We start from the raw sequence: 15,252 nt of genomic DNA on the forward strand, positions 1-15,252 counted from the left end.
TGGTGCTGGAGAAGACTCTTGAGAGTCCCTTGGACTGCAAGGAGATCCAACCAGTCCATCCTAAAGGAAATCAGTCTTGAATGTTCATTAGAAGGACTGATGCTGAAGCTGGAACTCCAATACTTTGGCCACCTGATGCAAACTGACTTATTAGAAAAGACCCTGATCCTAGAAAAGATTGAAGGCGGGAGGAGAAGGGGATGACAGAGGATGAGATGGTTGGATGGCATCACCAACTCAATGGACATGAGTTTGAGTAAACTCCAGGAGTTGGTGATGGACCAGGAGGCCTAGCGTGCTGCAGTCTATGGGGTCACAAAGGATCAGACACGACTGAGCGACTGAACTGAACTGAATTGACTGAAGGAACTTGCTATCAGTCCTCTAGGGTTGAAAATCTATGACCCTCTACCTGCCATCCATTTAGAAATTCTACATGGAAGAAATGCAAGGGCCTCAGAGTTCTGCCAAGCCAGCCTGCTGCAAGGGGCTAGGGTTGGGAGCAGGAAGAATTTGAACACTTCACTTACCAACAAGAGACTCTCCACTTAGGTTCATTTTATTTTTACTCTTCTGTATAAGATTGGTCTCAATGAGGGAATTCTCTCCTAGGGAAGTGTGCAAAGATGTGTAAAAGACTTTCTCTCCTAAAAGACTACTTGTTGAAGCATTATTATAATAGGGAAATACTGGAAACAACATGAATGCCCATCAATAAGATAATGCAGTCTAGTTAGTTAATGGAATACTGTAGAGCAGACGAAATTAACTAGAACTACATATATGTTCCAAGATAAATTTCAAATAGTGTTGATATTTAAAATACAAATTAGAATGTGTATAGCTAACACAACATTGTCAAGGAACTATACTCCAATAAATTTTTTTTAAGTTTATTTATTTATTTTAATTGGTGGCTAATTACTTTACAATACTGTAGTGGTTTTTGCCAAACATCGACATGAATCAGCCATGGGTATACATGTGTCCCCCATCTTGAAGCCCCTCCCACTTCCCTCCCCATCCCATCCCTCAGGGTCATCCCAGTGCACCAGCCCTGAGCACCCTGTCTCAAGTATCAAAACTTGCCTGGTGATCCGTTTCAAATATGGTAATATACATGTTTCAATGTTATTCCCTCAAATCATCCCACCCTCGCCTTCTCCCACAGGGTCTGAAAGACTGTTCTTTACATCTGTGTCTCTTTTGCTGTCTCACATATAGAGTCATCATTACCACCTTTCTAAATTCCATACATATGCATTAATATACTGTATTGGTGTTTTTCTTTCCAACTTAACTTCATTCTGTATAATAGGCTCCAGTTTCATCCACCTCATTAGAACTGATTCAAATGCATTCTTTTTAATGGCTTAGTAATATTCCATTGTGTATACGTACCACAGCTTTCTTATCCATTCATCTGCTGATGGACATCTAGGTTGCTTCCATGTCCTGGCTTTTATAAACAGTGCTGAGATGAACATTGGGGTACACGTGTCTCTTTCAATTCTGGTTTCCTCAGTGTGTATGCCCTGCAGTGGGATTGCTGGATCATAAGGCAGTTCTATTTCCAGTTTTTCAAGGACTCTCCACACTGTTCTCCATAGTGGCTGTACTAGTTTGCATTCCCACCAACAGTGTAAGAAGGTTCCCTTTTCTCCACACCCTCTCCAGCATTTATTGCTTGTAGACTTTTGGATAGCTGCCATTCTGACTGGCATGAGATGGTACCTCATGGTGGTTTTGATTTGAATTTCTCTGATAATGAGTGATGTTGAGTATCTTTTCATGTGTTTGTTAGCCATCTGCATGTCTTCTTTGGAGAGATGTCTGTTTAGGTCTTTGGCCCGTTTTTTGATTGGGTCATTTATTTTTCTGGAATTGAGCTGCAGCAGCTGCTTTTATATATTTGAGATTAATTCTTTATCAGTTGCTTCGTTTGCTATTATTTTCTCCCATTCTGAAGGCTGTCTTTTCACCTTATAGTTTCCTTCATTGTGCAAGAGCTTTTAATATAAATTATATGTATGTGTATAATTATTTGAAGTTTAAATATTAAGAACAATATTATGCACAGTTTTAGAGCATCCATGTGTGTAGTTAAAGTATAAAAGCAGAGATATGAATGATGTATATCAATTCAGAGACAAATTTCCTCTCTCCTTCAGAGAACGGGATTGGGTACCTTGGGGGTTTCGATGGTATCTGCACTATTTCATTTTTTAATAAGGTGATATGTCAGTGTTGGTGTTTTTCCATATAAAATGTTGTATCTGAAACATTTCATTATGACACTTGTAAAAAGAAAGGGTTCTGTGAATCTGAGTCAGGTGTTCTGAGGTGGATGAACCTAGAGCTTGTTATACAAAGTGAAAAGTCAGAAAGAGAAATAAACAAATATTATATATTAAGGCCTGTATGTGGAATAGAGAAAGTCAGTGCTGATGATCTTATTTGTAGGGAAGGAATGGAGACACAGACATAGAGAACAGACTTGTGGGCATAGCAGGGAAAGAAGGAGGGAGGAGAAACTGGGAGAGTAGCAGGGACATATATACTCTATCGTGTGCAAAATAAGCAGCTGGGGGAAGCTGCTGCACAGCACAGGGAGCCCAGCCGGCGCTCTGTGACGACCCAGAGGGTAGGGTGGGAGGGTGGAGGGAGGCTCACGAGGGAGGGGATATATGTATAATTCTGGCTGATTCATGTTGTTGTGTGGCAGAAATCAACACAACATTGTAAAGCAATTATCTTCCAATTGAAAAATAAAACTAATTAGTAACCACATCCAAAAAAGAAAAAAAAAAAGGAGGGGGGGAGCGGTTCAGTGTTTAAAAAGCTTGAAAGTCAATGAGCTAGGACAAGGGGCTCTGAAATGCTGATAATTCAGAGTTAGGGAAAATGGTCTCCAAGCAACCCTTTGTGGCCCCTTCCAGGAGTGACCTCCTAAAGCCCATCCTGCCTTCTGGAGCCATGGCTCTCAAGCCTTCCTATGGCAAAAATGCATATTTTATCCCTACCCCGACTCTTGATTCTCGTTTAGTTGGTCAGGTTTTTTTTGAGCATACCAGTGATTCTAGTGATCATGGTCAGGATATCTTTGAGATAGAAGCTAATGGTAAGCAAACCAAATTCTGGGAGCCTGTGGTCTTTCAAACCTTTGCCATGGACTTACTGCTTACAATGATGTAGCGTGAGGCAGGGGTTGCTATACGGTCCAAGTAGCATCAGTGCTATGACTTTGTAGACTTGTTAGTGATAACTCCTGGCTCATGTGCAGCATCATGAAAATCTTGTAAACCTGTGTGGTTTTGAAGATGGGGGTACAGGAACAGCAGATAATGGGAAGATATGATGGGGGAAGCTAATAACAAGTATTGAAAGGAAAAGATGTTTTCTAAATTCAATTCCAAATTTAGGAGGTATTCAATTTAGATGAATAGATTTATGTTACTACAAATGATTAGGTATGGAACAAACAGTGTGTGGTGAATTATATAAACACCCCTTGGCATTAATTGGAGAGAGATGCTGTTAAACCCTCTTGTATTCCATTATGAAGATAATACACAATTTCAACATATCAAAAATATATAAATTATAAAGAAGATTATAAAAATCACCAATAATATCACCACTGGAATAACAGTTGCTTGTTACTTGTGATGTCAAGTTCATAGTGTGAAATTGGCAAAGGTGGGAGGGAGTATTTACACCACAGAAACAGACAAATGCCATAAGTCAACCCCTTTACTTCTATCCCAAAAAAGTAGTTAAATTTTTACTACATTGATCCCATTGAGCTCATCTTACTTACATGTGTATTTCCCCCAAAATATAGATAATGCTATAATGCAGATTTTAAAAAGTTATTTTTGATGTAGACCATTTTTACTGAGTTTGTTACAATATTGCTTTAGTTTTATGTTTTGGTTTTTTGACCTTGAGACATGTGGGATCTTACCTCCCTGACTCCCCCTGCACTGGAAGGCAAAGTCTTAAGCCTGGACCACCAGGGTGGTCTCCATAATTGCAGCTTTGAAAGTGCAAATGTATATCTGACTAAGAAGTATATTCTGAGTTATTTTGGGAAACTAACAGGACCATCCATCTCGCGTATTTTGTGCAGGGGGAGCAAGGACCTCAGGGCTTCCCAGGGCCAAAGGGCATGACAGGCCATGGCCTCCCTGGCCAGAAGGTAAGTATTTCAGGACTGAAGGGAAATGCTCAGCTTTCGGATCTCAGTGGCTTAACTTGAACCCTGGAAGGGCTTTCATGAACTTGTTACTCCTCTCCTTACAATGCTTGGAGGAAAAATACCGCTTCAGAGTGAATCCTTATGCATTTCTTTTCCTAACCAGAAACATGTTTACTTCATGAAATCTCCTTTTCTTCAAACTCAAAGCCAGCTGATGAGGAACAAATCCTTACAACCTACCCACGTGGAAGATACCAGATAATTCAGGTGTTAACCTGTATAATAGCTGAAGTTCCCAAAGTCAGTGAACTGATCAGATGGCATCTCATGGTCTCCTCACCTTGGGGTCTCTAGTTCATCATGAATTAGATAATGGTGCCTGTCCACGTGCGTGCTCAGTCACTTCAGTCATGACCGACTCCTTGCAACCCTTTGGACTGTAGCCCACCAGGCTCCTCTGTCCATGCGATTTTCTAGGCAACAATACTGGAGTGGGTTGCCGTGCCCTCCTCCAGGGGATCTTCCCCACCCAGGGATTGAACCTGTGTCTCCTGTGGCTACTGCACTGCAGAAGGATTCTTTACCATCTGAGCCACGGGGGAAGCCCCTATGGTACCTGGGAGGATGTAAATAAAATGCCCCCTATTTTTTCATATAGTATATTCATACCAACAAGAACCAAGAGTCTTCAAGAGGTACCTCAGTTGCAAAGAAATGAAACTTCAGAGTTTTCCTTATTTGGCTTTAATATTCACAATCTAAGCTTATCTTTTCATTGTGCTGTAAAGGGAGAGCACGGAGAACGGGGCGATGTGGGAAAGAAAGGTGATAAAGGGGAAATTGGAGATCCCGGACCCCAAGGAGAACAGGCAAGAAGTGACTTTTAACCTCTTACTGTCATTGCACACATTAACCGAGTGCAACCTTCACTGACTGTTACTCTTCTTCCACTAAGTAGGGCTTACAAGGACCAAAAGGAGACCAAGGACTTACAGTGAGTATCCATCCTAGAGGGGAGCTGAGGGGTTTGTGCTCACAAAATGATTACATCTGTGCTTTCACATTACAAGTAGGACATCCTTTGACACAGAATTACTGCTGGCTTCAATGCAGAGGGTGACTGAATCTGAATGTGAGGGGCACTTTACCCCAGCAGCCCTTATCCAGCCCTCACTGTAGACATGTAACTACACACCCTGACCCCTGGTAGAAATGTTAACAAAGAGGTGAGCCATGTAAAAGAAATCCAATGAACAAGGAATTTTTTTATTTTTTCAGAATAGGGGCTCTTTTTTTTTTTTTCTGAACTAGTTCCTTTAAGTGCTCTGGGAACAACAATCGCAAAATTGGGATTACTTTCATTTACTGATTCACTTATTCAACAAACTCGTGATGATGTGCAAACTTCCCCCTTTTCTTCTCTTTGGTTTGCTCCATTGCAAACACAAAGCTGACCCCTGAAAGCCCCACAAGATGGAAAGGTTCTAGAATTTCTAGAAAAGTCTAATTCTTCCTTTCTAGTATCTACCTTTCCTGGAGTTGAGGAGAAAACAGGGAACTTCTCTTGTTCCCTTTTTGATGGGTCACGGTGTGGGGATGTTGACCTTACATGCAGTGTCAGGAAGCCCAGAGCTGAGAGTTCCCGTGATGAAGGCCAGAGCTGGCATGTGACACACAGAACTGTGCACGGTCTTCACGGCCCATCTGCCTTTTTCTCTTCGCTGTTCCACGCCATACGTCAGACCCTCCCCGGATACCTATGGAGGATAAAGCAGCTATACATGCAGCAATTTCTCCCTACACGTAGCAGAGGAGGGTGTATGTTAAATGCCCAGAGAAATGTTCCCTGTAGGTTTATACCCTCCATCCCATCCCTGCATGGAGAGGGGAACTGTCTTCCTTCATCCATGCACTTGCTCATTCATTTCACCAACAATTATTGGGCACATCCCCTGGGTCAGGGTCTGAGACAGGCACAGGGGTAAGAGTTGAGAACAAGAGACCGCATCTCTGGACTCAAGGAGCTTGCAGTCTAACGGGAGAGAAAGGCAGGCAGAGGATGTTCACCTACAGTTTGATAAAGGCTGTGACAGAGGTGATGTGTGGGTCCAGAGCAGACAAAATGAGGTGAGATTTGATGCAAATTCTCTTTTCCTTCACGCTTCCCTTTGTCTAGCATTTAGAAAGCCAAGGTCAGCATTAAACGAGACTCTAGTATGACAGGCTCCTTCACATCAGCACCACCCTGACCCACTGCTGCAGGGCGCCTGGGGGACCCAGGCAGACTGGGCCCCGACTCTGGACTCCTAGTCCTTCTCCCGGTACGCCCTTTCCTCCAGGTGAGGAGCGACCACCCTGAGTACACACCGCCCTGTTCCACACTCTGGATAAACAGATCTCAGAACTGTCCCCAAATGGCCTCAAGTTTGGAAGTGGACAGCACTGGCCTGTATGCATGAGGTAGCCAAGGGGCAGGCGTTTGGCGGGTATTTGACAGAGCTTGGGTTCACCTCGTGAGTGCTGGCTAAGACCCGGGGCAGCATAGGACTGGTGAAGACGGGGGGCAGGGAGAAGGGGACAGGCTAGAGACTGCAGCCCTCTCTTGCTCAGGACACACATTAATGCACATAACAGCCCATGAGGCAGGGAGGAGTGTCTCCCTTTCAGATAAAGACCAGCTAAGTCTTGCAGAAAGCTTGAGCAACATGCCCCGAGTCACCTCGCTATACAGAGCCCTTAGAGCTGGAGCTGGCTTGTTGGAAGCCAGAAACAGCCTGCTCTCTCATGAAGGCTGTTCTCGAAAGGCCTCCTTTTTCTCCCCACTCCTACTCTCTCCTATCCTCACACACTCTCAGGGGCAGATTCAGTCCAGACTAACAGACTCCTCCTTTAAAAATATATATATGTATATTTTAATTGGATGATAATCCTTCACACCTTTGTGTTGGTTTCTGCCATACATCATCATGAATCATTAATGGGTATATATCCATCCCCTCCCTCTTGAACTTCCCTCCCATCTCTCACACCCAACCCCACCCCTCTGGGTTGTCACAGAGCACCAGGCTGAACTCCTTGTCAAATTCCCCTTTCAAGAGGCAAATACTATTGATGGGAGTTCACGTTTTTAATCATTCTCACCCAAGCTACTTCAAAAAGACTTTCTCCAACTATGCCTGAAATGCTAGTGTTTCTCAGCACCTGCCCGTGATCATTTCTTCCGTGTCCTCGAACTCTCAAGGAGGGACAGCTATTAAAGGTGCACGGATGCACAGTTCAAAAAGGTGGATTTAATATTACAGTAAAGTTGCATGTAGGATGAGAAAGCATTTTAGATTATAAACATAGAAAAACTATGCTTGACCAAAGTGGGTATGGAGGGGTGTCCCAGGTTACACGCAAGCCCTGCCCCAAGCCATCTCGTCTGCCACCCCTCTTCCAACAGCCACCTGAACACTGGCCTTTCTTAACTCTGCCTCCAGCTTGAGCCCCTCTCCCGAGCATCAGACCTTACTTCCTACTGCCTTGCCAGCTGGGTGTCCCACAGGCGCCTCGAACTCAGCCAGAATCAAGCTGAACCCAGTTCACTCTTCATTAGCTCCAGCCTGCCCCTGTCCCTTCCCTCCCTCCCGCCAAGAGTGGCACTGCTATCGTTTACCTCCTAGACGCCTCCTTCCCCTCATCCTCTCTTCCAGTTACTCACCACCCCCTTCATCTCCTTCTGCAGCATCCCTCTAAGCCATCCCTCCCCATCCATCACCCCCACCACGGTTTTCTGGTGTTAATTTTCTTTGCCTGTACTATTTAGGAATCTCAGACCACTCCACTGGCTGCCAGAGTCAGTTTTCTTAAGTAAAGGTACAACCAATTCTCTCCTCTGCCATGGACCACGTCTGTTCTCACTGCTCAGGCTAAGTCCGCACTCTTCAACAAGACACAAAGGCGCTTGAGAGCCCAGCTGTGTTCCGCATTTTCTGCCATTCTTCCTGTCACACACCCTGAGTCATAAGTTCCCTCAAGTACTGTAATACACTGCGCTTTGTGTGTTTTGTCCCCTGCCTGGAAGGTCCTTCCTCTTCCTCTCTCCACCCCATTCCACCCTGGTCAGAGTCTTCCCAGCTCCCTGGACCACAGCACCAACTCCACTCTCCCACCCCTGGTATTCCGGCAGATCGACGTGGTTCCTTGGCTCTGATCCAACGGCACAGCACTTATAAAGAGTATTTGTGTCTTTGCCTACTTGCTACTAGACTCATGTTAACATGAGTCCTTTGAAGGATATAAATTTGATGCCTTCATCATTGGCACTGAGAAACCAAGGTTACTCAGCAATTTTAGCAGAAAAAGTGAAATCATTCATTCTAGTGACTTTAAAGCAAAGATTACATGGAATATGTTGATTATATATGACTACTTAAAGCATATTAGACCTGGTTATGGCATAAAAGCACAGTGAAAGGAATTAAATGCAACCTTGATATATAAATTGTTCTTACAAGTCAATAAAAGACAAAGATTCTAATAGAAAAAAAAAAATGGACCAAGGACGCACAAAGACCATGCACAAGAGAATACAACTGGAAACGCACATTTAAAATTTAGCCTTGCAAGTAGTGGATTAAGTGTAATTTAAAACAGTGAGATATTTTTCTCTATCAAATGGCAAAGATTATATAGTAATAATAACCAGTATTGTATCTCTAAAACAAAACAGGTTTTCTTATATACTACAGTTAGAGCTATCAGCTACCACAACTTTTCTGGAGGATAGTTAGGCAGTCTAAATCAAGAACCTTAAAATGGCCATGCTTCTGACTCCAGGAATCAAGATTTTCAGAATATTTGGTAATATGGGAAATTAATTATGATATATAATGTTAAGTGAAAAACTATAATCATAAAACTTGCAGTATTTTCTCCACTTGTAAAAATTAAAAATAACTATATTAAATGTGTAACATTTCCCCTGCCAGGATATACAATATAAATATATTAATATAGAAAGTTTCCTTTTTAGACACACCCTAGTTTCAGATTTATTGTCTCTCTAAATGTGGAAAAAGCATGACAAAGCCTGGAAAAAAAAAAAAAAAAAAGATAACTGTTGATTCCTTTATTTCATATAATTTAAAGAATCTCATACTGGGAGTAACTTTTGTATAGCCACTTGAAATCACTGGCTTTTACTCAATTTACAGTTTAAAAAACAATCTAAATTAAAATGCCGTGAATATTCTCCATACATGCTTCTGCTAAGCCATGCCAGGGGCTGTCACCGCACCCCTGTTCTGTCATTATAAATCTTTTTCTTTAAAACTTCACTTTTGCAGCTGTTACATTTATCTTCTTAGAAAAGGGCCCCTGCTTTTCCCCGTTGAAATTTTCTGGGCTTCTGCTTCTCTCCTCTGTGAAGTTAATCACCCCTGTCAGCGTCACGTCTTTGGCAGATGTAGAATCCCGACTTCTCCAGTCCCATCCCAGTCATTTGTAAACATGCCACGTGGCACAGGCCACCGGCAGATTGACTGCTAGTATTCAGCGCATCTCAGGCCCCTCTGATGGAGCTAGTGAGGAGCAGGGCCCGGAAGGGGCATCCAGGAACCAGGGACATTTCACGGAGAAACCCAAGTGAGAGTACTAGGAAACCAGGGAGGAGACTCGCAAATTTGGGGACGGGTCCAGAAAAAGGGGAGAGAATATGGTACAGAATAAATTCTCTTTCAAACCAGGTGCTTGTCCTGGTTGGCTAGAACTTGTGGTTTAAATCATGTAACGAAGGCATAGGTTGCCCACGGCACTGTCGTCCTGGTATCTGCAGGGGATTGGTTCTAGCACACGCCCCTCCACCCAGGAGGTACCGAAGCCCGTGGATGCTCATGTCCCTCATATACAACAGCGCAATACTGTCAGCCCTCTGTATCCATGGATGCAGAACTGTAGGGAGTGCATCCTTTGGGGGTCATACCCTGTGCTAAGAGCTGTGTGTGTTACCTCGTTTAATCTCACCACAGCCCTGAGACACAGACCTCTATTAGGTCACTTCACGCCCAAGGTCACACAGCTGACAAACACCAAAGCTGCAGTTTGAACTTCAAGTCTCAGCTATTACATCTTACAGCTCAAACACATTCCAATTATAATATATTGTAGCCAACTTTTAACCTCTGTACTATGTATCTTATTTGCAGCAGAAGGATTAATCAAATAGCCCAATGCTGACTGTAGTGAGACAGTCCCTTTTATGTAGGGAAAAAATATTATGGTCACACAATTAATACATTTTCCTCTTTCCCTCCAGAAAGAAGAAATCATCAAGCTTATTTTTGAAATATGTGGTAAGATCTGACGATCAAGAAAGCAAGCACCAGTTTAAAGTACCAGTCCCACTATGTTCAAGATATTGCATTTACCCAGATGTATACTGTAGAGCTCACGGGAAAGTTTCAACTTCATTTGCAAAGTTGGTGGGAAACCAAAAAGAAGCAGTGTGAGGGGCTGTGGGAATCCTGATTTAAGGAAAGAAAATCATGTTCCCAGAGTGGTTAAGAAGCATGAAGACACCAGAGTCTGTGCAGCCAGGCCTTTTGTTAGCACTGAGCTCATTTGTATTCGGTGACATTTACCTGAGCCTGGGAAGGAAAGAACCACCAAGGAAACATGACTACAGGGGCCTCACTGGTGTTTGAGTCCAGCCCAGCTGGTGACAGTAATGTCTCTAAATTGAGTTTTGAGACCTAGAGTGCCTGCCATTTCAAAAGCAAGAGGACAGAGTTCAGAGGTCACCCTGTGTTGCACCTCGATCTACATGTTTCCATGGTGAAATGTGTGTGTGCTCAGTTGCTCAGTTGTGTCTGACTCTTTTGTGGCCCCTTGGACCGTAGCCCGCCAGGCTCCTCTATTCATGGGTTTTTCCAGGCAAGAATCCTGGGGTGGGTTGCCATTTCCTACTCCAGGGGATCTTCCCCACCCAGGGATTGAACCCACATCTCTTGCGCCTCCTGCACTGGCAGGTGGATTCTTTACCGCTGAGACCCCTGGGAAGCCCCTATGGCAAAATAGACTTAAAACAGAGTTATCAGAACAAGGAAGTAAAGCAAAAAGATTAGCCAAAAAGCAAGCAATTAATAGATTATGACGATAAGAGAACCTTCTGTGTTTAAAATGGACAGAGGAAGGAATATCATTATCCTTCCACATAGGGAACCCCAGAACTATCTTGTCCCCCAAAAGACTTCTGGACCTTACGAAGCAGCCTGGGACTCTCTGTGGTGACAGGCTAATTTGGACGTTGCTTCTGAGTGCTAGACACCCTGTAAAAATAGCAGCCAGTTTCCTGATGATTTATCGTGGGAGTGTTATTGGGCAACATAAGGATACGAATACACCAATGGAGCCCTGATACTTTTTACTGCTTAGGGACTCTGGCAACTGCTTCGAATGATAAAGCATAAATAGAAGTTGTTTATTGACCAGTGTTCCTAGATCACTCCCCTTGAACAGTTTCACAGGGTAAATGTTCTCCAGGCCTCCGTGATAAGATGGGAGCCACCGTAGGGTCACCGTGGGTGACTGGGGACATAAGCCAGAATAGCAAGGGGGGGGGGCTACTATGCTTATGCCCAGTTAAAGATCCAGATCTTTCCCCGACAATTAAAAAGTTTCATCCCATTACTTTACTCACTGGCCACATCAATGAGTAAGTGTTCATTTTCACATAAGGATGTGGTTGAAGACTGAAATATTAGCGTTCAGATTCAGATTCAATACACATGGTGGGATAATAAAGAGCAAATTTAGGATGGTGGTTGTCTCTTACAGACAAGGAAGGCATGCAAAGGGATGCTGAATCTTTTTAAAAGACTTTTATATTTTAATCTGAGAAATTGGCTAGCTGTTTATTATGTTATCCTCTACAGCATTTTGATATTTTGTGTGGGAGGTTTTTCCACCCCCTGCCCCCCTCCCATGTATCATTTTGAAAAGACTCAGGCATAGAAGCCAGAAGGGAGACAACTGCCAGCTGTGTTCACGGTCACAGAAAAGGAAGGCTACGATCCGGGTCTCGCGTTCATCCCCGCCCCCTCCCCTCTCCCGGGGATGTTTTCATTTTCATTCCTGCTGTGTTTCTGTGTCCGCATCTGTGCTTTAGGTTGTGGGCGTAAATGCAAAGAGACTCCGCTGGAGCTGCTGTTTGTGATTGACAGCTCAGAAAGCGTGGGCCTCAAGAACTTCCAAATCATCAAGAATTTTGTGAAGACCCTGACGGACCGTGTCGCCCTGGACCTGGCCGCAACCCGCGTAGGCATAATCAACTACAGCCATAAGGTGGAGGAGGTGGCGCGCCTCACCCAGTTCTCCAGCAAGGATGACCTCAAGCGGGCTGTGGACAACATGCAGTATCTGGGGGAAGGTACCTACACGGCCACAGCGCTCCATGCCGCCAACCGTATGTTTGAGGCTGCCAAGCCCGGCGTGAAGAAGGTGGCCTTGGTCATCACTGATGGGCAGACAGATACCCGAGACGAGAAGAATCTGACTGAGGTGGTGAAGAACGCCAGTGACATCAATGTGGAAATATTTGTGATTGGGGTAGTGAAGAGGAATGACCCCAACTTCCACATTTTCCACCAAGAAATGAATCTGATTGCTACTGACCCAGATAGTGAGCACGTTTATCTATTTGATGACTTCATCACTCTTGAAGGTAAGACAGTTCCAGGGGAAAAGAATTTATATTGCCTTTCCAAGAACCACATCGTGGGATGATCCTGACCAAAAATGGAAATCAGAAGGCTACTGAGGTTTACACCAGCATTAAATTGTAACACAAACTCTGAAGGAAAAGAGGTTTAGTATCATTCAGTTCAGAGAGGACAGTCCTTATATTTATTCATTTGTAGTAAGTGCTGAGTTGGCCAAGGAGTTGTTTACTTGGGGTATCTACAACTGAAGGGCTGAAAAGAAAGGATAGGATTTGAGGGCATTGCTCAGATTAGCTTATGTTCTAAAAGTTACCTAACTTGGGTAAGAGATGGAACAAGCCCACAGCAAGGCAGAAAATAACCGTGGAGTCAAAATGAATTAATAAGTCCAAGATGAGTGGGGAAAAGTTATGGTAATCTAAAGAGATGAGAGACATAGCAACTAGAATTATTCTCCTCTATTCCCTCTTCTCTGTTTTTCTGAAAACAGATAATGAAGAGTAAACAAGTCAGGACTTTATCTGAAAGAACAACATTTTGAATACACCTCACACACTCAGGGCTGATCTGATGGGTTTTCCTATGCGGCTTTACCCTTTCATAAGAACTGATATTTCCTAGTGAGGCATGCTAAGACACTGACTCACCTGTGATTCAAGTGTGATCAGTATCACTTTACAATGAAACATTCCAGGTCACTGGAAACTCATAACACATTCTGGCAGAGCCCACACCCAGAAAGCTTATGAAATAAGTAAAATGTATACTTACTGTATTTGCAGGCTCCAGTTTGACCCAATCCTTCCTTCTCCATCATCAGGACGCGGGGCCTGACGTGGCTTGGCATGGGCCCTCCTGGCCTTGTCCTGCTCCTGGGGCTCCGGGTACCCACATAGCTGGCCCTAAGGAGAGCAGACCACACTCAGAACCGTCCCACTTTCCCTCATACTTCAGACCTCCCTAACCTGGGGTTTGGCTTCCTTTACACTGGATGACTGGAGGGTTTATCTGGTGCATTCAGTCTCACTGGGCAGTTAATGTGCTAGAAATGGCCAGAATATTAAGCATTTCAGACAAGTTATATTTTAATAACTGAAGAGCTTTGTCATCTTAACCAAAGAAGTTACTAACATGAGGGGTATATTTTGGGGCTGGTTTGTCTTTTGCAGTCTCCAAAATCAGAGCTAATTGCCTGGTAAACTTATTATGGGTGAGACTCGCCCCTTCCACAGAGTAGTTCCCTCTGGATAAAATGAATTTAAGTCATCTGTTTGCCTATTGGGACCATTTGTTGTTGTTCAGTCACTAAGTCATGTCTGACTCTTTGCAACCCTGTGGACTGCAGCATGCCAGGCTTCCCTGTCCTTCACAATCTCCTGGAGTTTGCTCAAACTCATGTCCATTGAGTCAGTGATACCATCCAACCTTCTCATCCTCTGTCGTCCTCTTCTCCTCCTGCCTTCAATCTTTCCCAGTATCAGGGTTTTTCCCAAAGAGCCAGTTCTTCATATCAGGTAGTCAAAGTATTGGAGCTTCAGCTTCAGTTGGGCCATTCTATATTATTACATTAAATTATTTTAGATGGCCTCTTACAGATGATGTAAAAATGCTTTAAAAACTTAGCTCTCCTAGTGGTTGACTTCAAGTGCTGGGCAAGTGGAGAGTGCAGAAGATCTTTATAATAAACAGATTTGAGTAATGTTTCATTGCTCCTCCAAACCCTTCTCTACTTCTCTTTTTTAAAAGATACCCTGAAGCAAAAATTATTTACAAAAAGTTGTGAGGATTTCGAAGCCTACCTCTTTCATATTTTGGGTTCCTCACCGCTTCAACCTGGATTTGGGATATCGGGGGAAGAACGCCATGAATCCACTCCAGAGCCCCAGAAAGAAATTTCTGAGTCTGTAAGTAACCATCTTTCTCAATTTGTGAGCCTAAAATGATATATTCTGTCTGCTCTATATTGAAGACCATCTTGTCCTGAGCTTTCAAGAATCAACTGAGGTATGGATAGTTTCAGGTCCTTGGCTCTAAATATTAGCCTTCTGTTTCTAGATTTCTAGTTCTGAAATAGCCCTGGGGCTTATGAGTATGAATATGAGACAGATAGACATTTCCATGTTTTATACTTATTTATTATATGCTACAAATAATATTTTTATATTATACCCCTGCCAGTGTCAAAAGTAATCATGTTCACTAGAACAGATCAATACGACACTATCCGAATCATCTTTCTGTACTGGGTTGCAAATCTCCCCGTCCGTCTGTGTATCCACTGCACACTTTGCACCCTTTCAAGTTTCTGGCAAGTGCACACATGATCTGTCTGCACTCTCCCTCCCTCCC

At 43.5% G+C, this 15,252-nt stretch overlaps 1 protein-coding gene across 1 annotated transcript in view; it reads left to right on the forward strand.

The window, feature by feature from the left end:
* The window catches only part of COL28A1 (collagen, type XXVIII, alpha 1), a 181,367-nt gene that overhangs the window by 148,384 nt on the left and 17,731 nt on the right, over window positions 1–15,252 (forward strand). Inside the window, exons 28-33 of the mRNA XM_010839817.1 lie at window positions 4,133–4,201; window positions 4,990–5,070; window positions 5,160–5,195; window positions 10,500–10,536; window positions 12,351–12,905; window positions 14,650–14,811. Of these exons, the coding sequence (XP_010838119.1) occupies window positions 4,133–4,201; window positions 4,990–5,070; window positions 5,160–5,195; window positions 10,500–10,536; window positions 12,351–12,905; window positions 14,650–14,811 (940 nt within the window). The remainder of the gene's footprint in view (window positions 1–4,132; window positions 4,202–4,989; window positions 5,071–5,159; window positions 5,196–10,499; window positions 10,537–12,350; window positions 12,906–14,649; window positions 14,812–15,252) is intronic.

Source organism: Bison bison, unplaced genomic scaffold (assembly GCF_000754665.1).
Source record: "Bison bison bison isolate TAMUID 2011002044 unplaced genomic scaffold, Bison_UMD1.0 scf7180017864134, whole genome shotgun sequence".
Taxonomy (NCBI): Eukaryota; Metazoa; Chordata; class Mammalia; order Artiodactyla; family Bovidae; genus Bison; species Bison bison.